Genomic DNA, 27,476 nt, shown 5'->3' on the forward strand with positions numbered 1-27,476 from the left:
CATCCCAGGAGCCCACTGTGGTGGTTTGGGGGTGTGTGGGGGGATGAAATAGAATCGTAGAATGTCCTGAGTTGGGAGGGACCCACAAGGATCATTGAGTCCAGCTCCTGTCCCTGCACAGGACAACCCCACAGTTCATACCATGTGTCTGAGGACATTGTCCAGTCTCTTCTTGAACACTGTCAGGCTTGGGGCTGTGACACCTTCCTGGGGAGCCTGTTCCAGTGTCCAGCACCCTCTGGGTGAATAACCTTTTCCTAGTGTCCAACCTAAACCTTCACTGGCACATCTTCCTGCCATTCCCTTGGGTCCTAAAGAGCCAGAGCCTGGTTTTGGAAGGAAAAGCTGTACCTGACTTGAGGACAAGGGGAAGATGCCAGACCTTGATGCAGTAAGTGATGCCAGAGCCTGCCTAGGGAGGATACTGAAGCCTTCCTTTTGGAGGATGATGCCAGATCCTGATTTTTCTGGGGAAGAGGCCAGAACCTGTTTGTTTTTGTCTTGGTTGGAGGATGGCAAACCCGGATTTTTCGGGCTGGGGGCAGTGCGAGAGCCTGCTGCCGGAGGGGGAGGCAGAGGGTTAAGGGGGCGGGCGGTGGCGGCCGGGGCGGTGCTGCCGGAGCAGATTGCAGCCGGTTCCTGCGGCTTCTCCTGCGCCGGGCGCGGAGCAGCGGCGGGGAGCGCGGGCGGAGCCCCCGCCGCCCCCGGCCCCGCCACCGCCACCCTCCCCGGGCCGCCACCATGGTGCAGAAATCCCGCAACGGAGGCGTTTACCCGGGTCCTGCCGCTGAGAAGAAGCTCAAGGTGGGCTTCGTGGGGCTGGACCCGGGAGCCCCGGACTCCAGCCGGGACGGGGCGCTCCTGATCGCCGGCTCCGAGAGCAGCAAGCGGGGCAGCATCCTCAGCAAACCCCGCTCCGGGGTGTCAGGCAGCGGGAAGCCCCCCAAAAGGAATGCATTTTACCGCAAGCTGCAAAATTTCCTCTACAATGTACTGGAGAGACCGCGGGGCTGGGCTTTCATTTACCACGCATACGTGTGAGTAAAAGGGTTGGGAGGCAACCCAGCGGGAGAGACCCCCCAACCCGGTCCGGATCTATCCCCTTCCGCCCCCCATCCCAGCCCCCAAAATGCGTGCTGGAGGGGAAGGATGCTCCAGCTGCAGAGCGGGTGCCAGGGCTGGCTGGGAAGCCCCAGAGGGCTGGATGCTGGGGACCGGCGGAGGCTGAGTCTCCCCCCAGCCCCGGGAGCAGCCGGGCCACCGCTGCATCGCTGGCCCAGCCGGTGCTCGGGCAAACCACGCGGGGACGGGGTGTGCGGAGATGGGGGGCGGTGGGTAAGGGAATCCGGGGGGATTGGCGAGAGAAGCTGCTCCTGCAGAGCTGGGGGGTGGCTCCCCCAGGGAGGTGCAATGCACCGACCCCCTGTCCCCCCTCCCTGCCCGCTCTTGCTTGCGGGGGAAGGGGCTGCTCATGCAGTGGGTGCAGGGGACTGGAGCAGTGGGAGTGATGGGTAGGGACTGCTCCTCCGTCTTGCTTGAAATCACCATAGCAATGCTGTGAGCAGAGGAACAAAAAAGCTCGGCTCAGGCAGTGTCTTTCCTCCCCTCACCCCTCAGTGCTCCTTCTCCCCTGGCCCCATCTTTGGCTGCTGGGTGGCTTGCAAAGGGTTTGGGACCAGGGTTGGTTTTGTGGCTCTGCACTGGGTTCTGGTGATATTTCTTGTCCCCTTATAGGAAGCCACTGAATTAAAGATGTGTCTAGAAAGAAATGCTAATCAGTGTCTGGGGCTTCCTAGCTGCACAGCAATGGAGCGGTAAACAAAGGAGCTGTCCCAGGGTGCACATTTCCACTCTGCCACCCAGGTTTTTTTAGCTAGAAATGGCCACATCTGACCCGCAGCTTGGCAGAAGGATGCCCATGTCTGAAGACATTGCTGCAGAGGGAGAGCAGATGACTTCCCATTGTTTAGAGGATGGCAAGGGGAGGGTCAAGATAAATTGCTGTGTTACTGCAACTCCCTTCCCTCTGGGACTTTCCACAGTCCCACCAGGCTCTTCTGCAGGCCTGGGCTCAGGCTTGAGTGCTTGTTCCCTTGGTGCTGATGGGTTTTTTTTTGTTTGCATGTTTTTATCATGGCTAGGGCCTGTGTCAGCCCCAGCAAGATGATGTTTTTTGGGGGGGCGGGAAGTGGGGATGCTAGAACCTTTTTTTTTCCCCTAATCATTTTGCTGTTACGCTGTTCTCAGCTAAGATGTTGGGTTATGCTTTCTGGTCCTCAGCCATTTTGTAAATTGAGGCCTCCCAGGGAGGTGTTGGTGAGTCCTGTTGGTGAAATGCTGCCTGGGTGGAAGGGGGAGCTTTGCTGGGCACTGCAGTGAGTTGGGGTCCTTGCAAGGGGCTCTTCTCCCAAGGAACAGGGGAGAGGAGAAGAGGGAGCATCGCTGGAGCTCAGTTGCAGCTATGATGAGCAGTGTGAAGTCCAGCACTGGGACCTGTGAGCATCCTCCATGCTCAGGGCTGTTCTCTGGACTTGCAGGCAGCTTGTTTCACAAAATCCTCTACAATCGTGTGAAGCAGCTGAGTGTTCACTTTGTGAGCTGGGTACTTGTGCATGCACCGAGGACGGGGAGGATGTTGTGTGCAACATGCTATTAGATGTAGTAGAGACCCCATCCTGGGGTTGTTGGGGTGACAATGACAGAAGTGAAAGGGCTGAAAGCCAAGTGGAAAGAGGCAAGGGTACCCCTCACTTTGAGGGCTTTATAAACATCTTTGGCTTAAGACAACAGCTCTGATTTAACTTCTGACCCTTCTGGCTCTGTGTGAGGCATTTACTTGGGCAACCAGTAATCCAGGAGTGGAAACATCCCAAACTGACCTGCTGCCAGGGCTCCTGTTCCTGTGACTGCCCTGTCCCTCATGTCAGGCCAGGGTCCCCTTGGTTCTCACTGTGCAGCTGCCTCCTTCCCCCATCCTAGGCAGCTGCGTTTCTCCTGGACTCGTGACTCCACCTGTCCCTGCCGTGGCACCTCATGCAGCTGTGCACTCCCGTTAGAAAATGCTGGCCTGGGATATGCTGGGAACGGGGGACCCTCACTGGCTCACCTTGGGGGCGATGCCCAAGCAACTGGGAGGTATAACCACCATAAAACCATCCTCTGACCCCCACCCATGGACCCACTGGGAAATGGAGGCTGAATTCAGGGCTGAAGTGGTAATTGCACCCGTGCCTGTGAACCATCAGTGATACAATTAATTTTTTACAATGTTTCAGGAAGTTACATGGATTCCAGTCTCCTGAGCTATGTGTATGAATGGTTTAGCCTTAGCAGTCTGTAAATTTATTATTTAAAGTGCTGAAGGATGTGGTAAGCATCATACAAAGTCTCCAGGATCAGCCCGTGCAATGGTTACCGCTCTGGTGCCTGGGTGAGCCCAGCATGGCCGTGCCAGCTCTGTGTGTGGGGCAGGGGTGGCATTTCCTGGGTTTCTGCACCTAGAACTCTCTAATCCAGACAGGATGGAGAAAAGGCTTAGTGCCTTTTTTTTTTTCCCAAAGATATGGCAGGATGAAGAGACTGGCTCAAGGTCATAAAGTTTGTATGGGTGGTGCAGCAACCTTCCCATGCTATTGGGGTCACACTGTCTTCTCCTGCCCAAAACCCCATTTTGTGCCAAAAGCCTTGAGCACAAAAGCACCTTTAGCCTTCACAGGGCAGGAGGGGAGTCCTGAGGATGGCTGGATGGGGCGGCCCTGTCCTCCTGCCCGACCCCACCTGCCAGCACCATTTCTCTGCTCCTGCTACTCACAAGGACTTTCTTGCATGAAGATTTGTGAGCTATTTGCCCTGTGAATGAGTATGTGACCCTGCAAGGTGGTGGGTGGGTGTTTTTCTACCTTGTTTTGTTGCTGATAGACCCCACCGCATTTCTGGGTGTGGAGCTGCTGTGCTGCTCAGGCAGCTTCCCTGCACCCAAATGCCAAGGCACAAACTGTTAATATAGAGACTCTTACAGCATGGACATATTTTAATAAATTTGAGAGGTGCCTCTGTGTAAATACCACTGATAAATGTCTGTCTGCAGAGGCCCATCTCCCAGGCTGATATTGCACCAGGTGATTGATGTGCTGCTTTGAGAAGCCCGTGCAAGCTGCATTTATTTCCAGTGTGGCATCCTAGATCCAATCCATCTGATTCTTTTCCCCACCTCTACTTCCTGTCATCACTTATTCCCCTTTGCACCATTTCATGCATAAGAAACCAGGGAAATTCAGAGCAGCTCCCAGCCCCAAACTCATTAATGTGGTTTCACCTAAGATGTTGCCTCTGTAAAAAAAGCACTATTACCTCTGTGAACAAAAGCACTATTTTGTATCTGTGCTGTGATTCATTTTTATACTTAATAGCTCTTCCTACACTGGCACAACTGTGTGACCTGCTCATGGTATCTGTGTGTATATACAGATTATATATATTTTGCACAGCCCCGTGGACAACTGAGCCTGTCGGGTTCCATTTTTGAGCATGGCTGGAGTTGGACTCAGGCTCCCAGAGGTCTGAGCCTCCCTTCTCTCTCATCTTCTCCCCGTATTTCACTTGGCATCTTTAAATTCCTTTTTTTTTGACAGAGCCTTACCAGTGCAGCACGTGGCTCTGTTCTGTTCAAGGTTGAGCTGAAACCTGAAAAGTTGAGCCCTGCCTAAATATCAGGCCAAGCTTTTTGAGGAATGCAACAGAGTTCTTTGCACAGGGAGGTGTGTTGCCTCCAAAATGTTTCCGTTTTGTTTCTTTCAAAAATATAGATTTTTTTTTTTTTTCTTCTACTTCTTTTACCTTGGTTATTGTAACCTCTCCTGTGCTGAGTCTGAAGGGCTGTGATACTTGAAAGTGACTTTTGTCCCCACCTGCCATCTAATTTCAGGAGGGATCACTGTATTCTGTGCCAGCCTAAGCAAGGTACTTGCGCTGGGCATCTCCATAGCCTGATGTGTCTGGAGACACATTTGCTGATCCCCTGGCTGAGCTGCTAGTGTCTGGTCCCCAAAATGAAGGTATGGGGAGCTGGATTTGGGGCAGTAACAAGAAAACAGCCTGTGTTCTGACAGTTTTAAAGCTCTGCCTCCAGGGCCAATGTAATTCTTGCATTTCCTGCTTTGAATTTACAACCTTAATGCGTCTTTTTAACTGCGTTAAAAATAGGTTTGGATGCATTTTTTTATCTGCATACGGTGCACCATGTATTCAGTTAATTAAGCAAGTGCACGGAGTCAAAATACAGTAAGGAAGAACATTTCCTCCCTGTCTAATTCTATTAAAATTTCCTTGTACCATCCTCATCCAGTTTTTTCTTCCCTTTTAACCCAGCCAGAAACCACTTTTCCCTCCAGAAAGTCTCCTCTCCATGGTGCCTGCATCCTGGCTTCACCTCATCTGGCCCATCGGGAGGATGGAGACTTGGTGCAACTACTTCCCTGAAGGTCCAGGGTTTGTCAATGCAGAGGTGGCCTCTTTCATGACTCCTTCCACTCCTCAGGGATTGAAGAAAGCATATAGATCCATTCCAAGATAATATTTTTTGCATCAGATCGAGTGGCTCTAGGAGCACCCAGCCATTTTTCTGCTGCCTGGCTTGGGTTTTTAGGCAGCTGTTTTGTTTTCCACTTACATTTTTTCATACTTGTTTTATGGCATTTTATTAGGGGTAAATTTAGTTTGACACTCTCATTTATCAATCCCCAAGCGCCGAGGGGTGGTTGTTCATGTCCAGCCCTCACCCACAGCAGGGATATTGCTGGCAGGGATGATGCCACCAAACGCAGCCCATCACAGGTGACATGGAGGGACCTCCTGGATTCTCCTCCCCCTGTCCTAGTGAGTACATGGGATGAAGGGGCTGATACATATCTCCCATAGGTGCTGCATTGATGGAACTGCTGGGCTTGGACCTCCGGTGGTGATGCCCTTCAGCTGCACAGTTGTCTGTCCTTGGGACCAGGGAGACCCTTCTGCTGTGATGCCTCATGAGCTTCTCTCCAGCTGCTTAGTCAGAGCTTGGTGGGAGCAACCTGATTTCAGTTGCTTTAATGTGTCACGTTCCAGCCGTCACATTCACCCCACACTGACATTAAGGAACTGAAAAACAAGCCGATCCTCTGAGTGACCTCCTTTCTGTGCTGCAACACACCACAGCTAGATGAGTCTTGCTATGGCTCGATTTATTGTAAGAGGCAATGACTCAAAAAGCGAACCCCAGGTCCTGTACTGGAGGGAAGATAGGCATTGATTTAAGAGATGCAGTTAGCAAAAATCAGGGGGTTTTGTTTGTTTGTTTTGTTTTTCATTGCGGAGAGGGAGAGGACATTTGCACAGTGAGACACTGTGATTTGTTTGGTGGGGCGAAGAGTTTGCCAGTCTGTTTGGCATCAGTGGGGCTTACCAGCATAAAAAAGCACCTAAGTTTGGTATATGGCTTCTGGGACGTAAGCGGCAAACACTTAGTGCTGCATAGTCCCTTTTAAGGTGGCCCAAATGCTCAGTTGTTTTCTTAGTTCCTGAGGGACAGATTCCTGTTGAAATTGTGGTGGCAGGGACATGCCAGTCCTTTTTTCTGGGATGGCCCCACCAGGACTGCAAGAGCAGGTATTTAAATGTTGGGCCCTTGGTGAATGAGCCCATCCACCTAGATTGAAAGAAAAATGTTGTTTTTCCCCGGTAAGAACAAGTTGTGAGATACTTGATCATTTCACTGAAGCTGTGGGTGACCTCAGCTCCTGGCCTTATCCTGGGTAAACTGCAAATGTGGCCCACTATGACACTCACGTTGAAGATGTTTTGGGGGAGTCATGCACATTTGTTCTAAAGCACTGAATTAATTACATAGTGTTGGTTGGTGCAGAGTACCTTGCAAGAATCACTGGTTGGGATGGCAAGAGCTGCTTTATTACAGCCTTGGGGCATCTTGGCTGTCAAAATGCCAATAAATGAGGCAAACTGAAGCATTCCTCCAGATCTCTGATCCATCTTTAGTATCACTCCAGCCTCTTAACATGCTTTTTTAGATGTGTGGAAAGATTTGGTGTCTGTAAACATCTAACTGGTGACTTTGAGTGGATTTGATGTCAAAGGGTAGCCTTTCCAAGGTGTGGAGAGCAGAAGACCGGTGAGATCTTCTCACCTCTCACTCTTGCTGCTGTAGGGAGGTGATTTAAAGCTGCACCAGGATCACTGGGACTCCTGGAACCTAAATTCCCCTCAATACCTGGGGTGAAAGCTGGGTGGGATGAGTCCAGAGGAGGACAGAAAGCAGATGTTCAGAGCTGGAACTACTCTCTGGACACCCTGTGAGGTCAAGGTGAGAGATGGGGCTGATCCACCTTGAGCTGGGATGACTAAGATCTGGGATCCACATTTACTCACCCATGTCTGAGAAGCAGTTTTGAGAAAGGAATTCTTACGGCAAACCTGGATCAAGTTTTGCAGACCTGCAACCCAAGACCCAGGGGAAATCAAAAGAGAATCAAGTCTTATTCATGCTGATTATGGTTCATAAGCAGCTACAGTTGTGTTTAGGCTCTTGGAGGGGAGTACCCAGGGGTCAGTCTTAATTCAGAGATCCTTCTTTTTTAATGGGAAGGTGAGACAGGGCAAAAAAACCCATGAAGACAGGCAAGATCAGAGGAAACAACTGTCCCTGCTTGGGCTGGGAGGCAACCACTACCCATCTGGGGATCCCACCAGTCCATTGTGGCTGGCACTTGGTCTCTTCAGGACAAGACTGAAAGAGGCAGAGATTTTTTGCCTTCCAGAGAGTCTTTCCCAGGGATTCACAACCACCTCATTTGTAAACAAACCCTGATCTACCTGGAAGTCCTGCTTTCTCCTTAGAGCTCTGCCAGCCTGGGGAGGTGACAGCATCAAAGTAAAATGCAGCTGGGGCAATAGCTGACCTGCTGCTGCGTGCTGTGATGGATGAGCACAGCAGGACAGGCAACCCTAATGCAGCTTCCAGAGATACGCTGTCACTGCCTATAAAGTTGTTATGATACGCAGGGAAAAAAAGAGAGAAAGAAAAAACCTAGCAGAAATCCTGACTCAAATGTGACTCACGTGCACCTCTTCTCCATCTCTGCTGTGAATGCAGTAGCTTGTGTTCAGGTACCCGCTGTGTGTGTTTGCGGTGACTTTGGTTTGAGATGGTGGGAAAAACTAATCTGCAGTGCCAAAGAAAAACTTCAGTCAAATAATAGTTAATATTGTTTTCCCTTTGGTATTGATTTTAGTATTACAGTAGTGTGTGAGCACCCCAAATGGAAATAGAAGTCTACAAGCTTCTGCTCTGCACATCAAGCCAAAAAGAGGCAGTTCTTGCTGCAAGGACTTATTGTATTGAACAGACAAGACAGAAGAAAGGCATAAAGTAGCTGTCGGGGGACTGCTGGTAAATGTTATCATTGCTCCATTTTTCTTTTTAATAGTATTTGCCTAGCTTCTTATTTGCTTTTGGTTTGGTGGGTTGTTTTCTGTTTGTGTTCCTTGAATTTGCAAAGGAAAGTGGGGTTGGCTTTGGCTACAGCAGCCGATTTTTGGCAGTAAATCCTGTAGCCTGAGGACCTCAGCAGGGTTAGTGTTGGACTGGGGGGATGAGACACATCTTCATGGGATATGGATCTCCCATACTGGGGCCCTTTGCTGTGATCTCGCAGTTCATTACAAATGCAGTGCGTAGAGGGCTGTGAATTGGGCTTATCGGCTTTCGTGCTGTTTAAGTATTACATGTGGCAGTGAAATGTCAGCACAGGGAGACTTTTTCTGCTGCATGTTTATGAGCTTTTGCACAACTCAGAGTCTCAAAGTGTCCATTAATTGAGTTTATGGTTGCTTGGAGGTTCATTACCTCATCTGAATAAAGTCATAAGGCATGTAAGAGCACTCCATCTTTCACTCAAGAGGAAAGCAAAGGAGTTAAATATCTGTGTATTATAGCTGGACAAACAGGGAATGAGGCTGTGTTGCCTCCTGCCACTTCAAGCCACATCGTAGTTGAGTGTGAATGCTTCCAGAAGGGGCAGTGACAAACAAGCCCTGTCCCCAGGAATAAGGATGCTCTTTGTTCTTGGGACAGGGAGACTGCATGAAGGGCTCACGCTGGTGTGGTCATTGGTTCAGTGTTGGCCATTGGTTTAGTAAGGTGGTTGTTCCTCCTTCCTCTACATCTGGCAAAGCTGAAAATACCATGTCTTGCCCAGTTAACCTCTTGCTTGGGCCTTCTTCCAGGTTCCTGGGGGTTTATTAGTGATGATTCGTGCTTTTAAGGACTAGTGAGAGTATTCCTGAGTCATCTCCTTAGGCAGGGAGCTATTTATTTCAGTGTGTGTTACACTCCCTGGGAGTGGGTGTCTCTCTTCCTCTTTTGGATCCTGCCCTGACTCTATATAAAGCTTGAATGAGCAGCAAAGCCAACCCTCAAACTGACTCCGTCCTTTGGAAGCTTTGTGCTGCTGATCCCATCTCTCCTGGCTGAAGGAGTGTGGCCGTTTGGAGCATGGGTAAGAGTTTGCATGGGGTGTTTGTCTGTCTTGGGGTTGTGTAGCTGCTGGGACAACTTGCAGGGGCACAGTTCACTGCATGTCCATGTCCAGGAGCAAATCTTGCTCTACAGTGTTTCATGAGCACGGTGGAAGTGTGATTTGTACCTCATCTGCTCTGCTGAGATCGATTTGCTGATGATGTTGGGTTTTCGCTCGGTGGGATTTTTCTTATTTAGGAGAGATGAGATATTTCCGAGTGTCTGCAATTCTCCGTTGGTATCAGAGCACAGGTGCCACAGGCAGATGCAGATGGGTTCCTCCAAGACATTGCCAGTGCAGGAGCTGCTAGGTTTGGAGGAATTTCACTGTCATTTATCTTGGGATGGTCCTTTTTCAGATGCATCCCACGCTTGCTTGGTGGCCTTGCAGAAAGCTGCCTTGCTGTGCATGATTTGGGGTGCAAGGAGAGCCCCTCATGTAGCAGCTTTCTGGGGAGCTGCAAATAAGCCAGTGTGCTGATGACCGTATTCATCCAAAAGCTGCCTTCACACCCAATTAAGCATCACCCTGAGCCAGAGGGATAAGTCCTCATGTCATTATGTCTTGAACTAAATTGCTGGCACTTCATGAGTGCTCTGTCTCCATAGCCTGAGGGACTAATGCCTTTTAATCTATATCAGCACCAAATAAACTGTTGATGTGACCTCATGGTTTGGTCCTTGTGGGTGCTGGATGCGCACCACTGGAGTTGTCTTTTCGGAGTTATGGCTATTCCTGTAAGGAAGGAAAGAGACCTAGAGAAAGGAGATTTCCCTGTGCTCTTTGTAATTTGTCAGACACAACATGCAGTCGCACAGAATTTTGCATGCAATTTTTCTTGTTTCCCATGTTTTCCCCTTTAACGTTTAGATGTTTTTAATGTTGTTCTCATTTAGCAGCTTTTCCCTTACCATACCAGCTAATGAGGGGTAGGAAGAATTTCTGCAGTGACCTTTTGCTGCTGCTGTTGTTTTTCTTTTCTGCAACAGAAATTAGATATAATTTGAAATGTTGTCTGAGCTGCCCCTCCAGCTCTGAGCCTGTTTGTGGGTGGTGGGAGCATCTCAAGTCGTGCTAAATGGCAGAGACTGAGCTGCTGAGGCTTAGTCTGTGAATCAGTAGATGTCCCATCTTAGCCTGCAATAAATAATACCATGTAGATTTGAAACTTGTTTTCAAGTTGGTGATGGATTAACCTGCCTCAAGTATGGGGGGATTGATTGGAGGTTGTGAGAAAATGGAAAAGTAATGGAAGTACCTCAATAAGATGAATGAATGGGACTCTGGGAATATCCCTGTTTTTTCCACTGTTTCTCCTGGGAGATGAGGGTGTAGACATCTACAAACAGGCAAGGAGTATCCCAGCCTCAGGTCTCCACTCTTGATTTGGAACAGCCAAATCTGGTCATTGCTTGGGCTTGACTCATCCGAATGTGAGAACTGGGGCACCTGGGAAGCACCTTCATTGAACTGGCCACTTTTGCCATGCAAGTATTGCATTTTTGCAAATGCAAATAATCCCTTCGTGGGTGAGGTGTGGGCGTAGAGCACCTGCCCAAGCCCCAGCTCCCTGCAGAGAAATAGGCTGAACCTCCAAAGTAATCCCAGCACTACCCAACCCTGCTCTTCTGGCCCTTCTCCACATGGGAGCAGATGGTTATTAAAAATACCGGAGAAATTCATTAAGCTAATGAATTGTCAGCCCCCAACTGTGGCTGGGGAGGCCCATCTACCCTGCAGTCACATCCTGTGGGATGTGAGTTGGGAAGAGCGGCTGGAGCTGAGCCTGACCCTGTGCTGCCATTCCCGGATGGTGGGATGTGCACCCGTGTGTGAAACATGGGCTGGTAGAGCATCCCAGGGAGGCAGCGCAGACCTGATGGGATGGCTCACTTATTTTTCATTTGCTAAAAGCCCAGCAGAAATTAAATGAAAATTAATTAAACCTTTTTTTTTCACTTTCTCCCTCCTGCTTCCTCTTGCTCTTTGCTGTTTCTATGGAAGACTGAAAAAAATGTGCTAGAGAGGAAGCTAAGCGCTGAGCATCCTTTCATGAATGCAGAATATGGCCCCCATGGGACTGCAGGAAAGGGCCTGTAATTACAGGGAGTGTCCTGCGAGGCTGGGTTACACAACCAGGATGGAGCTGCTCCTGCTCTGGTTTAGCAGCAGGCTGATGATGCTGTAACTCAAAATACTACCTGGCTGTTATCCATTCATTACTTTTTATCACTGTGGGTGTCCTCAGTGTGCAGAACAGACCACTTGTGAGGCTCTGAGCCAACAAGGAGGTAGGAAGGAGCACGTAGGATCATAAAAGGGCTGTTTGATATGTACAGTGCCTGGTGACATTATTCCAGACAGCCGGGGAGCGTATCTTAGAACCATCTGACAAATCGCTGGGGAGATCTTATATGATGTCATCCAGTGAAGGTGACACTTTTCCTGCTAGGGCAGGAGCAGGAGGCCCCGATGAAGTCACACTCTAGCATCTCCTCGTGAGCCCTACACCAGCTGCTGTCACCTGGGTTAAGAACCAAATTAATGGCTGGGAAAGGCATTTAGGATCGTAGCAAGTGCTGTGAGATGTTGAGGATGGTGGAACACTGTCCCAGGTTGCCCAGAGAGGTGGTGGATGCCCCATCCCTGGAGACATCCTAGGCCAGGCTGGACAGGGCTCTGAGCAACCTGAGCTGGTGAAGATGTCCCTGCTCATGGCAGGGGTGGCACTGGGGGATCTGGGAAGGTCCCTTCAACCCGAACTGTTCTGTGATTCTATGTCATACAGGGGAGGACTAACCCCTTGGTTGTGGTGCTGGGCATGCCCTGGTGCCATGTGCTGGAGGACGTTGCTCCTGGGTGGCTTTGTTCTGTCACTTACTGGCTCTGGTCCACGTGAACCGTTGTTAGCAGTGTGCTTTGCAGTGGTTTTGTGCCAGGCTTTATTCTGCTCTTGAAGGATTTATTGGTTGGTGATGGCCATGGGCATGTCTTGAGTTTTGTGTGGGCTTAACCTCAGCTGTTGCCCTGTGTGCTGGGGGGGTGAATCATTACCCGTTTTCCAGTTTGGGAGCTGAGGTGTGGAGGAATTCGGTGATGTGGGATACCTGTGGTATAACCCAGCATCCCTGCTCACTGTGCTCTAAACCCAGCTTTTCCCTCTCCAGCAGTAATAACCATTTCCCATACAGACAAGGAGGCTTGAGCAATGCATCCTTGTCCTGTCAGACCTTCCTAGGCTTTGAATTATTAAATATTGTCTCAAATCTCCATTATAAATGTTGTTAGGGCCCAGCTACTTATCAGAATAGAAAATATTCTGTTTCTGTACTTTAACAGTTGGCTTCGTCTACCTGTGGGATTTACAATAAATGAAAAGAGTTAAAAAAAAAAAAGTGTGTGGGGGAATCACGAGGTTGGAAGTAAACACAGAGAATAAGATACTTGCAAGAGGATGTTCAGTTTTCTGTCTCAGTACCCACATGGTCACTGGTCTCTTCTGTCTAAAACAAAATCACATGCAAATTCATTAGTATTAATAGGCTGGAGAGCGTTTGCTGCCGTGACTCCTATGATGCTGAATTCCAGATTGCCCTTGGTGCTTCGTGGGTACCCCTTCCCACACCCTCATCACTGTCTCCTCGTCAGCTGGCAGAGGCTCTGGCCATGTTCTGCACACTAATTGTACACTTGACTGCAAGGGAGCAACAAAAAGCTGCAGATGCAGAAGGAGACCCACAGGGCCAGCTGCAGACTCCAGCCAGCTGCGGAGCTCGGGGATGGGTTTGTTATTTCTGTGGGCCTGAAGCCCTGTTTGCAGATTGCTGTGATTCCCAAGGTCAGATTTTTGCTCACTGCTTGTAAGACATTGCATAGTACCCTTGCTGCTCTGCAAAAGGCTGGGTTTATGTTATTTCCCTGCTCTAGCACAGTCTTGCCCCACAGCTGGACACATCTGTGCTGTGCACCTGCAGCATCCCTGAGTGGGGCTGCTTGATTTGGCCCAGGCAGGTGATCCCTGGTTTTCCCAGGTGATAAACCATGGAAACTAGCTTGCGAGTGAGCTGGAAGTTGGAAGCAGGGTCACAGTGCTGTCAGCATGGGTCTGATTTCCTTAGATTCTGTGGGAGAGGAACCATCCCCTTGTCATGCTCCTGAGTGAAGCTGCGACAGCTCTGCCAGGGAGCAGCCCAGCAGCAGAACAGCTCAATGCTGCCAGGGGACTTGGATCCTACCTGAAATAAAGGGTTAAAAGCAGGTTTTTGCAAGCCTTTGCCTGCCATTTTAAACGGGAAGGATGTTTCCCTGGCAACGAGATGGATGCTTCCCAGCAGAGCATATGGCTCCCATCGACTTTGATTTACCGGCGTGTTGAAATGGCAGCTAGATAATCTCTTTTCAGCTTTAATGTGTCTGTGCCCCGTGTCCGTGTTACTTGTAAGCTTCAAAACACCGTGGGTCTGGTCCCTGCAGCACTGGCCTTACTCCTGGCCTGTCCCAGGGCTGGAGCTGCTGGCATCCCATGTCAGGGCTGGGACCAGGGACCTGAGCATCACCTGGAGCAAGGAGCTGCAGGGTGAGCAGGAAAACCTTCCCTGTCTGCTGCCTTTCCTCAGCCTGACAACTCTTCCTCCTTGGATAATATAATCTGCAGCCCTCTCTTCCTATCCTCCTCCCTGCTTTAAATAATTTTTAGATGTTTTCCACCTTTCACCACACAATCATCTGGCTCCTGCAGCTTGCTATATATTATTGTGTTTACTGGCACAGAGAAATAAGGAGAGGGAACAAACCTGTCATTTGCAGAGTGGGTGAATTGGGGGGAGCTGGTGTTTGTGAGCTCATGGCTCTCCCAGGCACAGGGCTTGGGAACCGGCTGGGAAGGGTGGCCTTAAATGAGATTAAAGTGTGGGGTTGGCCTGCGAATGGCTGCGCTGCAGGGACCGGGGGACACCTGCAGCCTTCCTCCCTCTCTCACTGGTGCAGATTTTTGGGGGAGCTATGGATGAGGCAATGCCTCCTTCTTTGGAAGCATCCAGATGATCCAGAAAGCCCTGAATGCAACAAATCCCCAAAGCTACCCAGCCTGAAAGGCTTTAAAAAGGAGGCAACTGAGGTTGCCATTATTTCTTCCAGCAGGAGCATCGCTTTCCCCTCCTCTCTGGGCATCCTCTCCCCTTGCCAAGGGCTCTTGATGGTGGGGGGGCTGAGCTGTGATCTGCTCTCCCATCCACACCTGGCCACCTGCTTGCTGTGTTTTCAGTTATGCTGGAGAAGAAGCAAGATATAATAAAATGATTAATCGGTGATGGGGATTAATTTATCAGGTGCAAGGAGAGGCTGTGTCTGGGCAGACCTGGCTCTCTGTGCAGGTGGGGCTGGTGTCACGAGCTGCCTGTTCTCTAGACACCAATGTGGGTGGTGGCAGGTGGATCTCCCTGTTGCTCCTGGGGAGCAATGTGACCGGGGCAAATCTGTCTGCAGCTCAGGCAAATATTATCTCTGTAAAGGGGAGATTGGTGGAAAAGGGTTTTAAAGCTCCTGGAAGACCCAAAATACTTATATTAGTAGCGAAGTTAAATGGAGCTTGACTGGCAGCTGTTGTGATGCTCTCCCCTCCCTGCGGCATAACAGGCTGTTTCAGCAAATTTTTAGGGCTAAAGAGCGCTGACTTTTTAACTCTGAGCTCTCTGGAGATGGGGCTTTGGTTTGCATCCCTTCCCCCGAGCAGCTCCTTCTGGCTGCCTGTCTGCATGGCCAAGGTGCCACTCCAGCGGGAACAGTCCTGTCCCAGCAGGAGCAGCTTCATGGACACACAAAGCACCGTGGCCACACTCTGCCACCTTTGCTGTGGAGGAGCAAACTGTCCTACTGATATGGGGAAGGGATGCAAAGCCGCTGGCTTTTTATTTCTTGTTGCTGGATCTAATTCTGTGTTTTCCTGCATGTTGAACTTGAGTATCTCTTGGGCATTGCCAGATTCAGACCTGGCTGAGCTGAGGTGGTCCAGCCCCTTTGGCTTTTGGGGGTTTATTCCTGATTTGCACCAGTGTGAGTTGCAGAGAGGGAATGTGGTTCTGCTGATTTCAGCACTCCTGTTATTCCTCTAGGTACATTTTTTTGTACCCAGCTTGAGAGTCATTGTCTTCTGGTGTCTAAAATCAAAAAGCTGTGTACCAGCTCTCCTGCTTCTTGGCTCTGAGATTCCTAAGCACTGGCTGGGACAAGAGAAGTAAAATTGAACAGATGGTGAAATTACCAACTCTAAGACATATTATATGGGCAGTTTGCAAATACTTCTTTCTTTTCTCCAATACTCAGTTAATTAAGTAAACTGATGAGTAAATGAAATTAGCAATGCTTCGGTGATGATTCGGTGTTATCAGTTAGTGTCTGGCTTTGAGAAACTGCGTTCTTGTTGTCTTCTTATGGAGACATGAAGCCAGGGATGGACCCAAAATCTCAGTTGTTCTTTGGGAGGGAGCCTGAGAACCTGGCTCTGGGGTGCTGCCTATATAGAGACAGAAAACATTGGCTGAGATGGGGGGAAAGTGAGTTGGTTTTAACTGAACATCAGGATTTTGAGCCATTCAGCTGCCTGCTGTGGGTCTGAGATGGTTCATGCGACTGCTGGGAGCCACCGAGCCTCGGTATCAGCAGCTCCCTGAGGATGCTTGTGTTCGAGGTGCTGTAATTCTTGATGCTGTAAAACTAGTGCAAAGTGAGAGATGGGGAAGCGAAGCTCAAGGAGCTTGGGGAGGCAGAGCTTGTCCTTCAGGGCAGGAATCCTTGGGCTCCAGCTGAATCGCTGATTCTGGGACAGACCTTTGAAAAACCAGCTACTATTCCTGTCTGCAGCAGGAACCAGCCCTGCACTTTTTGAGACAATCTTCCTATCTGCAATTAGACCAGAGCCTATTTTTGTATATCCCATTCCCTCGAGGAATATTTAGATGAGATGCAGCATTACATCCTATGGGGACATCTTGCTTTTAACCCAGTTTTACACCTCAGTTAAGTCAGGTCAAGTGATTTGCCCAGGTCAGTCAAAGGAGTTGTTTTTTAATTCCTGTACACTCCAACCAAGCCCTTGGCTTCTTAAATTTACCTATTTTTTTTTTCTCAAAGTGTTGCAGAAAAACAGGGCTTTGCCCTGAAGACACAGAAATAACTTGATCTTCACATACAGATGAAGGTTAGATTAAGAAGGCTTGTATTCCTGTACTCATGAATAATGGTTTCTCAGAGATAGGGAGGAAGCAGAGGCTCTTTTGGGGGAATACCCTGTGGGATGATACAGGCAGCACTCAGATTTCAATCTGAATAATACGGGTATTGCATGAGACAGCAACTTTCCCTCACATTAAAATCAATGAACGTGCTCTGAATAAATGCCTGCGCAGATGTTTTAAGAATTACTTAAATGTCCGATATTTTATACTCTTGATTTATCTTCCAGTTCAATGTAATTGCACTGTGATCTTTAGGATTCTCTCCTGTGAACCATTTTTGCAGCTGTGTGAACATATTTTAAATATTCTTTACAAACTAAGTTTTTCAAAGAAAACCTCAGCCTGGCAGGGCTGAATCGCAGCAGGGACAGACTCTTCTGGCAGGTGCAGGGGCTTGATGGATACTTTGGGGTTTCTTCCAGGCATCTGACTCCTTCAAGGCTGCGTGCGTGGGGCCAGAGGATATGCAGACAAACATTTCCCAGTGATTCATGTGAGATGAAGACAAAGAAGAACATCAGAGCTAGAATGTTGCATGTGGTGATTATTATTAATAAAGCTTTTACTCTGGGTTGCCTTGAGTATGTCAAATGATTAGAGCTGGCTCTAATTTAAGGAATTGGAACCAGTTCCTCAAATTTAACCCCTTTTCCCACTGTAAGTATTCAGCTCTTGATCTATGTTCCCTGTCATTTCCAGATGGCTTTTGTTCTTTGAGGCTTCAATCCAGAAAAGCTCTTAAGCTCACTCTTGCTTGTCAGCATGGAGATACACAATCCTTTGCTGGACTAGGGACAAAATATGTCATGTGAAACTCATTTCTGCTCAAATTCCTGCAGTTCATGAGTTCAGGTCATGACTCTGACTCTACCGGTGACCTTGGGGCAGATAATGCTGTTTCTGCTCCCTGACTATTATAAGCAAGGGGGAAAGGCTGGAGGAACTCTCAGAGTGGGAACTGATTCAAAAATTGGTGGATGTTGAAGGAGAAAATATCTATGAACCCATATTTAACTGAGAAATTGCTGCCTAAACAGAGGTAAGGCAGAACAAGAGAAGTTTTGTGATTTGTGCAAATACAGTAAAGCTATGGACACCTATTCCTTTTTCTGTAGTTTGTGATGGATTTGTGAAAGTTCCTTATCTGTCCATAAAGCTGAAAAGAACTTACCCCAAAACCTGATGCAATGGAGATCTCACCCCCCCGACTTCCCTGGGATGTGGATGTGCAGGCGGGTTCCAGCAGAAGCACAGAGAGGGCACAGGGCTTGGCAATGATCCTGCTCCAGCCACATGTCCCGCAGAGACCCCGCGAAGCCTCATCTGCTGGAAAACGTTTGCCACGTTGCTGTGGTGCAGCAAGGAGAGCAGGTTTGCTGCATCCCTGCGTGGGGGCTGCGGGGTGTCCTGGGGTCGTGCAGGTGGTGATGGCGCAACAGAGCTCATCAGGAAAGCAACCCTCTTGTTTTACTTCCCATCCCAGTGCTTCCCCTATATTGGTGTGGCTGGGGATCTTCAAGACCTTATTAATTCCCATCTCCCAAATCGCCATTTAATGCAGCTTTGCTGTCCACACCGCATCCTCCTCCACTATGCTGCTGTGGTCCTTTAGAGATGCTCTCTTGCTCCATTTACCCCACCGTCCTTAGTACATGAATTTCTTATTGGAGCTCTTCAGCCATCATCTTGGTGCACTGAGAAGGCACAGGAGCTATTGACGTTGTCCTGGAAGTGCCTTTGATGAAGATTTATAAGTTTATAAACCATGAGAATCCCTTCCTTGGAGCCAGCCTGTGTGTTGTCCATAAGCAATATTTTCTACCCGCATGGATGCCCAGTGACCCTCCAGGCTCTGAGGAGGAGCAGCAAGATCTGGGTTTGGGGCTGAGCATGGCCACACCTGTGGGGAATGAGGCACCATCAGGAGCTCTGCTTGGAAAAAAGAGCATTTATTAAGGCACAGGACGGAAAGGCAGGACTCCCCGCTTCTATTTTCAGCTCTGCTAATGACAGAAGTCGCCTTGGGAGATGATTTTGGCTGAGGGCTGTGGAAAGCTGCAGTGAGGCATTTAGGCTCACGTTTAGCCTTGTAAATGAATAGCTGGGTGGCAAATCACAGCAGGATTGCTTACATGAATAAAGATGATGGATGCTTCTGGCTAAGGGTAGGTACAATACACCAGTATCTTTTGCAATTCGATGTTATCGTTACCCCTGGAAAAGTCACGGCATTATCAGAGTTTTGCTTCTGATTCACTGAAGGTTTAAACGGAGCTGTAAATAGTTCTGATAATGAGGTTTTCTAAGTGTTAAAAGGCATTTGATACTCTCTGTTGCTCTTCGCCTTGGTTTATTGTTATTGCCTCATTTTCATGACCTTTGATTTGCGTTGAAGTCTCAGCTACTCAAAAGGCAGCGTTTTACAGAGACCACAGCAAATGGATTGCTGGACTTGAAGATGGATCACCCAGAAGCATTTTGGTTTTATTTTAGCACAATTATCAACACCTCGTTTACATCCCCAAAGTAATTTTTAAGTGTTGTAAATGTTTCAAGTTGTTTTCTGTTGTGCAGCTCTCAAATGCTTGTAGTAAAAATCTCCTTCCTTTCCAGCTTTGCTCTTTCTAATTAATTCACTAATTCCCTTTTTGAATTCCAGGGAGAGCCAATGAAGTGTGTTACGAGCACAGCGGCTTGTTACAAGCTTGTGCCACCTCCTTGTCCTGTATCCATCTCTATCCTATCCAGGCATCCCATTGCTAATTATTCCCCTGGTCCTGTACCAGAGGAACCCCAATGTTCTTTGTATGTCAGAGAGTGTTGTTTGAATACAAGTATTTCAGGAACAACTTTAAAGGTCTTTTTATATTCTTATGTAAATGGGTGTGTAGATTCCAAGGGTTTCTTTCAGAAGGCAGATTAGATGATTAACCTGAAAAGGTTTATGATATTTGTCATATGCGTTCATTGAGGGGAAAAAAAAAAAAAAACACAGTCTTTCCTGTTTCAAATAATTTTAAGGTTGTTGGGTTTGTTTGGTTGTTGTTTTTTTGTTTGTTTCTTTTTAAGGAGAGTTCAGTCACTTCTTTTTCTATTGCTGCCATGAAGTACAAAGGATATGAAATCTGGATATGAAGATTTTGTGCTGGAATTTATAAATTGTTATAAGAAGCTTCCAGAGGTGTTTCTAAGTCAACACAACCCTGAGTGTAAAGCCAGACTTTGGATTTATTAGTATTAACAACAGTCAGATTTGCACAGCTGAGTCTTGGTGGAGCACAAAGGTCTAAGTGTTAGCAATCAGGACACATAACCACGGACGTAGTTATATGCGGTGCTTTATTTCAGCGCTGGGAAACCAGGGGTTCGCACCCAAAGCTGGCTTCGAACAGCTGATTCAGACCATACCTTATTATACAAGTTAGTCACATACATATTCATTTCACCCTTGACAACCATTAGCATATTCCACACCTATTCTAACACAAACTTTCTATCTAAAAGATGCTGCAATTATCGGTTATTTTCTATGGTACCATCTTTAAAGAATATATCGTAAATCTATGTCCACCATAAGAATAAGGCTTGGTTACAGTTACCTGCCTTATAAGAATATACCATAAATCTATGTCAGCTTTAAGAACAGAGTTTGGTTACTGATTACAAGAGTTCTATGGCTACAGGGCTGGTTGCTATCCTAATATTAAACCAACTGTAACAGATCCAGCAGCAAGAGGCCCATGCTGTCCTAACTGTAACAGATCCAGCAGCATAGGCCCACCGTGTTCTGTTCCATAAGAGAACATGGAAGGAAACATCTTGTGAGGTTGATTACTATCATTTGCTATCATAAGCAACAGGCAGGGGGATGCTGGAGCAGCAAAAGGTGCTGGATGCTTGTTGGGATGGGTGGTGGGTGGGAAGGTGAAGTGACATGAAGTGTCCTGCTCCAGGGGGTGGAGCATCCTCTGGATCATCACTCTGTGCAGGAGACTGGTCCAAACCCACATGCTGCCCATTGCATCCCAGTCAGGGTTTGGGAGAGGCTGGTGCATCGTGCAGGACCCAGCTCCTGTCTACTTGGGAGGAGGATGTTGTCTTCTCCAAAGCTCTAAGCAGAATTGGCATCTTTAATGTAAAAATCATTAGATGGGACATAATTAACGTTTCTTGCTGCACGTTAATGTTACCCAGAGTAAGGCTGCAAATGTGATTTGCTTTGATTAGATAGGTAGCTTTAAAAATTAGATTTATCCCAACCTCTGCACTATTTATTGGCCTATTTCCCTTTTCCAAGCTCTCCATTATTATCTGGAGCCTTTTTCTGTGCTGTCTGGGTAGATTAAGTGAAATTAAAGCAGAGTCAACCTTCATGTTTTCTGCTGCTCTCCCTCCATTGGAGCTTGGAGGATACACACAATCTCTGATGTGGACATACCTCTCACCTTTCTTCTTCAAATCCCCCGTACATAGAGGGTCTGTAGATCCTTCAAAGCCTCCCAGGAGCCATACAGAGCCCAAAACCCTGAATTCAGTTTCCTTGCAGAAAGGCTTCATTCTCTGTCTCCTTTTACAGCCTCCCAGATATTCCTGAACCGCAGGGTCAAACAGAGCAGCTGTTTTGGGATGCTCCCCCTGGGAGGAGCCAGTGCCTGCATCCCTCACTGGCAGGACCATTCCTTACCCAGGAGCTGAACATCCCCATCAGGACTGACACAGGGGAGTTTTTGGTCCATGTGGGATTTGACCATGAAGCCTCCATGCTTTGATGAAGAAGCTGGTGCCTTCCCCATTGCCACCCATACTTGGCAGTACTGTAATTAATGCTGGCCCTGCAAGCGGGATCTGCATCAGATCTCCCCAGCAATGAGAGCCCTGGGGAGCACAGAGATGAAATTACAGCAGCCCTGAGCTGGCCTCAGGGAGCTAAGGGAAGGGAGGCACCAGGGCTGAGGCTGCAGTGATGTTTTGGGAAGGGAAGAAGCCACCCCTGGGCATCCCATCTCTCTGGCAGCACCCAGGCCTGTGCTGGCTCTCCCCAGATCACCCCACTTGCACCATCCACCCTTGCGATTCAAAGTGATAAAATAATTTTTCCTCTTTTCTGCCTCATCCGTATCTCTTTAGTGACAAATTAAATGTATGTAATGTGGTGTTTGTCCCTGTCAGGACTTTATTCTGGATCTGTCCAAGGTGGTCACCTTGCCCACAAGTCTGTGCTGATATTGGCACTTTGCTTTCATCACCTTCCCAGGCATTTTATTGTGATGTTTGCTCTTAAAAATACAATCCGTGTTCTACTTCTTTAGCCAGAAAATGTTGGATTTTCTTTTCCCCAGATCCCTTTCCACAATGCTTTTTTTTTTCCCCTCTTTGTCTTGTTTTCCTCTTCTCTTTCGTCTTTCATTGATTATTCATTTGTTTCTCACTCCAACGTGGCAGTTTGCAGCAAAATCTGGGCCAGCGCAGGAGCAGGGCTGCCTGACCCAGTTGCAGCTCCTTTCCTCCCGCAGTGTGAAGCAGCAGCAGGGTCCTGTATCCAGCTCCTGGGGCAACTGCGAGGCTGTGGGGATGGATGGAGACCACTTGGCTGCAGGGCAGGGTGTGGAAGGCTTGTTTATGGCAAGGAAGGGCTCTTAAAAGGACAGCTTGGGGAGAAAAAAACATTTTAAGTGAGACCCAGAGAAGACACTGAGGGACATCATGAGGGGTTTTGCAAGGGATGTTTTCCTACTCTCTTGAGGTTGTTTCAAGTCTCTAGGTACCAGACCTGGGGTGAAAAGAGGAAGTTTTCAGTGGGAAATCAGGCAATTTCCTTATCTGGTCTGTGCTGAGTTCATCTTGTTGCTGACAGGGCTCGGTCTTTGCTGAGATGGCTCTGAAGGTCCATCCAGCAAGCTGGGCCGTTTCAACCTGTGGTTTAAATGAATACTGCAAATCCTCTCTATTTTTACTTGTTATTGTGACATTAATGGTCATTGCAAAGCCACAAGCATGACCTGGTGGTGAGAAACTCCTTTTCTTTACACAACAAAAAGGAACAGCACCCACCAGCTGAACCGTACCTTATAAATATTCAATGTGCTGTTCGTAGGAATGTGAAACAAAGCCAGACAGATGAATTATTTAATGCTTTTAAAGAATGCAGCTCTTAGTTTCTCCCTGCACTGGTCTACTTTATTGTATCAGTAAATCAATCTTTGGTAAATTAATTTCCCTCCTTTTGTTTGAGCAAGCAGTGGGCATCGTGGGCTGGTGGAAACCTTCTCCGTCCCTGAGCAGCTGCCAGGACACCTCTGCAGCTGCGGACTCGGGCGTCCAGTGTCAGAACAGTCGAGCACCCGTCATTCGTCTTGTGCCTTCTGATTGGCATTAGTACATCCATGAAAAGCACAGAGTGGGCAGCTTCAATGGGGACAGGCTGTGAGTGACAGGGTGATGTGACACTTCTGAGGTGGCTTTTGGGACAACCTGTGGATGTAGATGTCAGGACCACAAAAGAGGAGAGTAACAACCATCCCCCTCCCAGCGATACTACAACAAATCTAAAAACCCACCAGCCTTTCCAGGCAGCATAGAGTTATTCTGATGTGCTTGTCTAAGGAACATTAAATCAGTGCAAAAAAGTCCTACCCTGGCAAGAATGGGAAATGCAGTTTGGGGCTGAAAATGCAGAAGCATCCATGGAGTTTTCTCTGGCTTTGTGTTCAACCAAAATGCTCTCTGGACTAGTTTGAGAAATGTGAAATTCAAACTCCTGCTCTGAAAACTGATGATCCCTGTCTCTCTCTTTTTTTTTTCTTTTCTTTTCTTTTTTTTTGTGTCATGTAGTTTCCTCCTAGTTTTCTCCTGCCTGGTGCTGTCTGTGTTTTCAACCATCGATGAGTACCAGAACAGCTCAGAAGGGGCTCTTTACATCCTGGTAAGTGGGGGGTTGCACATGAAGCCATCAGGGAGGAATTAAAATCAAAAACACAATAAAAAAGCTGAGGTTGGGAGTATTTAACTGTGGCGAGAATGTAAACTGCTGCTTGTGAGAAGGGGTTCATTTGCATGTGCAGGTAAGAAATAGGAGAAATGTGAAAAGGAGAAAACTGTATCAGGAACAAATAATTTTAAGGATCCTTTAAACCATTTCTTCCTAAAGTTTTTTTCTTTTTTTTTTTTCTTTCATTTATCTCCAATTGCAAAACACAGTAGCAAGGCTGATCCCAACTGAAAAGCAGTTTGATGTCCAACAGCTCCCCGTGTCTAAAGCCCACAGAGCTGCCTTCTCCCCCGCACCATAACATCCCTGCAACTATTTGATCCGACATCAAGCAGCAGAGATTTGTTCCTCAAACAGCCCGTGCTCTCCATCCTGCTTCTTTCCCAGCTAACAGCCTTGTCTCCCCCGCAGGAAATTGTCACCATCGTGGTGTTCGGGGTCGAATACTTTGTGCGGATCTGGGCAGCCGGCTGCTGCTGCCGATACCGCGGCTGGAGGGGAAGGTTAAAATTTGCCCGCAAACCTTTCTGCGTCATCGGTGAGTCCTGCCTCCCCACCTGGGCTTTCCCAAACCAAACCAGCTATTGCAAGTGCTTGTTTGCACAGTGCTCTGGTTTCTTACATGCACTTTGGGGGCTAATCCTCAACTGCTTCATGATCACATTGAGAAAGAGTAAAACGAGCAAAATCCTAATCCATGGACATGATTTTTGTTATTCTGCCTGAGGTCCTGATTTTTGCAGATCTGGGAGCTGCTCCATTGCCCTGTGTACCCTGGGCATCGCTGGCAACCCCCAACAGCCACAGAAAAAGGATTTTTTTTTTCCAGTAGAAAGCTGAGTGTAGGAGCTGGGATCCTGTGATCCCATGTCCAACCTCAACACTGAATTCCTCCCAGCTCATTAAAACCCTCTGTGTCTCACTGTGCCTTCCCCAATGTTGATGAGCTGCCTCAGAAGGGAGTTATGAGACTTAATTCTTGTTTGTGAAGTACTTGGCGATCCTCTTGTGAAAGGGACTGTCTGGGCACAGTAGTTGTTTTTACTTGGGTAAGGAGTGGGCAGAGGCCAAGCCATTCGCTATGGACCTTCTTTCAGATGTGCAGGAGCTGGCAATGGTCATATGCAGGATTTTAACTTTTTCCATGGAAAAACATTCCTAGAAAATTTGCCTGGAAAACTAGGGAAAAGGGAGGTTTGCAGGATCTTTTAGATATACAGAGCAAGGCTCTGTTTCTTGGACTTTTCCATGAAGACCCTAGCATTGCTCTGGTGGACATCTAGATTTTCATTCCCCAGTTTAGCTGAGGGAATTCGCACCTCTAGACAGCTCTGTGCCCGATTGAAAAAGGGCATGTGTTTTGTGAGGATTGAATCCACTTCAGCTGCGTTAGCACTGAATCCTATCAGAATTCAGACTTCGCAGTATTTGACACGTTTTCCATGGGAAGGATGAGCGTGGAGAAGGAAACTAGGATGCTTCCATATGGTTCATCCAGGTTAAGATTTCTGCCGTCTCCTTCCAAGACAAGACGCAACTGATACAAGGTCCCTTTCACACACAGCCTTCTGCTGTTGGTAGTTGGTTCAGCAGCATTTTTTTTAGCTTTTCTTGCTGTCTTTTCTTGCAGACATCATGGTACTGATCGCCTCCATCGCCGTGCTGGCAGCGGGGTCCCAAGGGAATGTCTTTGCCACCTCAGCACTCAGGAGTTTGAGGTTCCTGCAGATCCTACGCATGATCCGCATGGACCGGCGAGGCGGCACATGGAAGCTCCTGGGCTCTGTGGTCTATGCGCACAGTAAGGTGAGCAAGCCCCAAGCAAGGACATTGAGTCACTCTTCATGTTTTCCTTCACTACCCTAAACATCTCTTAGGATTAGAAAGTTGCTGTAGAGTAACTTGGGGAGCAATGCAATGTTGAAGACACAAGGTTTGATGGAGCCCTCCAACCGACAGAGGAGAGAAAGGAGGGCTGTTTAGATGATCAGAGAACTGGAACAGGCCACCCAGAGAGGCTGTGATGTCTCCTTCTTGTGAGATATTCAAAACCTGCCTGGATGTAATCTTGTGCCAACCTCCTCTGGGTGAACCTGGTTTAGCAGCGGGGTTGGACTAGATGATCTCCAGAGGTCTCTTCCGACCCCTATCATGCTGTGACATTTGCAGGGAGTGTTGTGAACACAGTGACCACCTGCACACTGACACAGCTCATTTCAAAGAGTGAGCAATTAGCCAAGCAGCCTCGTTAAGCACAGGTGCATCTTTGTCTAGGATGCAGACATCAAAGCGGATGCATTTCTGGAAGCACATCCTGCGAGCAGCAGCATCTCAGACGTGGTTATTGCAGAGTTTCTCTTCCCAATGTGAGATCACAGATAAGTTACAGAACCGATCCTTCATCTAAGGCACTTCATCCTTTCTCTGGTTTAGGAAGAGTTTGTTGATCCTTTTTTTGTGTATTTGTTTCCTGCTACTGAATTTATGAATGTAATTTTTCTCCTCTTTCCTGTGTCTTTTTTTCTCCTGAGCAGCTTAGCCAGCTAATCCAGAACTGTGTAGAAATCATAGGGAATTTGTAGGTGTCTCTTGTCTACAGTTGTATTAACTTCATCCAGAGATAATCACTCCTGTGAATTCTGAATTAAAACTTCCCTGAAACTGAGGTGTTGTATCCAGATCCCAACTTTTCAGCTCTTTCATGGTTAGTGGAAGGGACCTGCCCTAAGCAGAGTCCTCAAGGATCTAGGGGTTCCCATTTCAGTTTTAATCTAATTTCCCTGTATAAATGGGGGAAAGAATAATTATTATTATTTTATTTTTAAGTTTCAATTTCATGTCTTGAAATAACGAAACTATATTTCCTTTCCTGTTCCTTGTTAGTTTGCTGACTGTGTTCAGCTGGTGGCATCTTCAGCATGGGGATCACCCTGTTTGTGTGGCAGGGCCACCACCGGTACATAGTCCCATCTCAAAAAGTGGCACTACTGATCTCTAACCCAAGCCCAAAGCCTAAAGAAACGCAGGGAAAAGTTCAGATCTGAGGCCGACCACAAGCAAGTAACTCAGCTTTCGGAGATATGCACCAGGATTGCAATTATTCTCTTCTGTTCCTTAATGATCTTGCAGGAGCTGATTACTGCCTGGTATATTGGCTTCCTGTGCCTCATCCTGGCCTCTTTCCTGGTATACTTGGCTGAGAAAGGAGAAAATGAGCACTTTGATACGTATGCGGATGCACTCTGGTGGGGTCTGGTAAGTAATTTTCATAGAGCAGCTGCTGGTTATAAAAATGTCCATTAACCCTCCATCTTCTATCACTAATGTGAGGAGTCAACTTACGGAGTGCTTAGTTAACATTATTATTAAATGGCTTCAGGCTTCCCCGTTTAAGTCTTTTTCTTAAATAAATCTTGGAGAAAATGTTCGGGGATCACATTTCTTGAGTTAACTGGAGCTGCAAGGAAACTGGGAACTTGTGTGGAATTCAGCTCTGTTGTGACAATAGAAGCAGGTCAGATAAAGACCCCACGCTACAGGATGCTTTGATCATAATTTTGACATGTATTGTTGCATTTTAATTATTTAAAATTGTACTTGGGCAACACACTCTTAAATATACTGGAATAAATTTTACAAAATGAATAGGATCTCAGTACCAGAAAGATTTAGCGCTGAAAACATTCA

At 47.7% G+C, this 27,476-nt stretch overlaps 1 protein-coding gene across 12 annotated transcripts in view; it reads left to right on the forward strand.

Annotated features, from left to right (window-relative positions):
• The first annotated feature begins 672 nt into the window (after positions 1-672).
• KCNQ2 (potassium voltage-gated channel subfamily Q member 2) overlaps positions 673-27,476 on the forward strand; it is a 73,792-nt gene continuing 46,988 nt past the window's right edge. For 4 of the 12 annotated variants that reach the window (XR_010652379.2, XR_011741652.1, XM_071815775.1 and 1 more), the window contains exons 1-5: positions 673-1,037; positions 23,633-23,723; positions 24,201-24,327; positions 25,420-25,595; positions 26,919-27,044. Coding sequence is in view for 10 of the 12 variants with exons in the window: in XM_071815775.1 (XP_071671876.1) it covers positions 742-1,037; positions 23,633-23,723; positions 24,201-24,327; positions 25,420-25,595; positions 26,919-27,044 (816 nt within the window). In the remaining 2 variants the exon portion in view is untranslated. The remainder of the gene's footprint in view (positions 1,038-23,632; positions 23,724-24,200; positions 24,328-25,419; positions 25,596-26,918; positions 27,045-27,476) is intronic. The other 8 variants (XM_065849920.2, XM_071815771.1, XM_065849919.2 and 5 more) reach the window with 2 other exon arrangements.

The sequence above is a fragment of the Patagioenas fasciata genome, chromosome 16, assembly GCF_037038585.1.
Source record: "Patagioenas fasciata isolate bPatFas1 chromosome 16, bPatFas1.hap1, whole genome shotgun sequence".
NCBI classification, from domain to species: Eukaryota; Metazoa; Chordata; class Aves; order Columbiformes; family Columbidae; genus Patagioenas; species Patagioenas fasciata.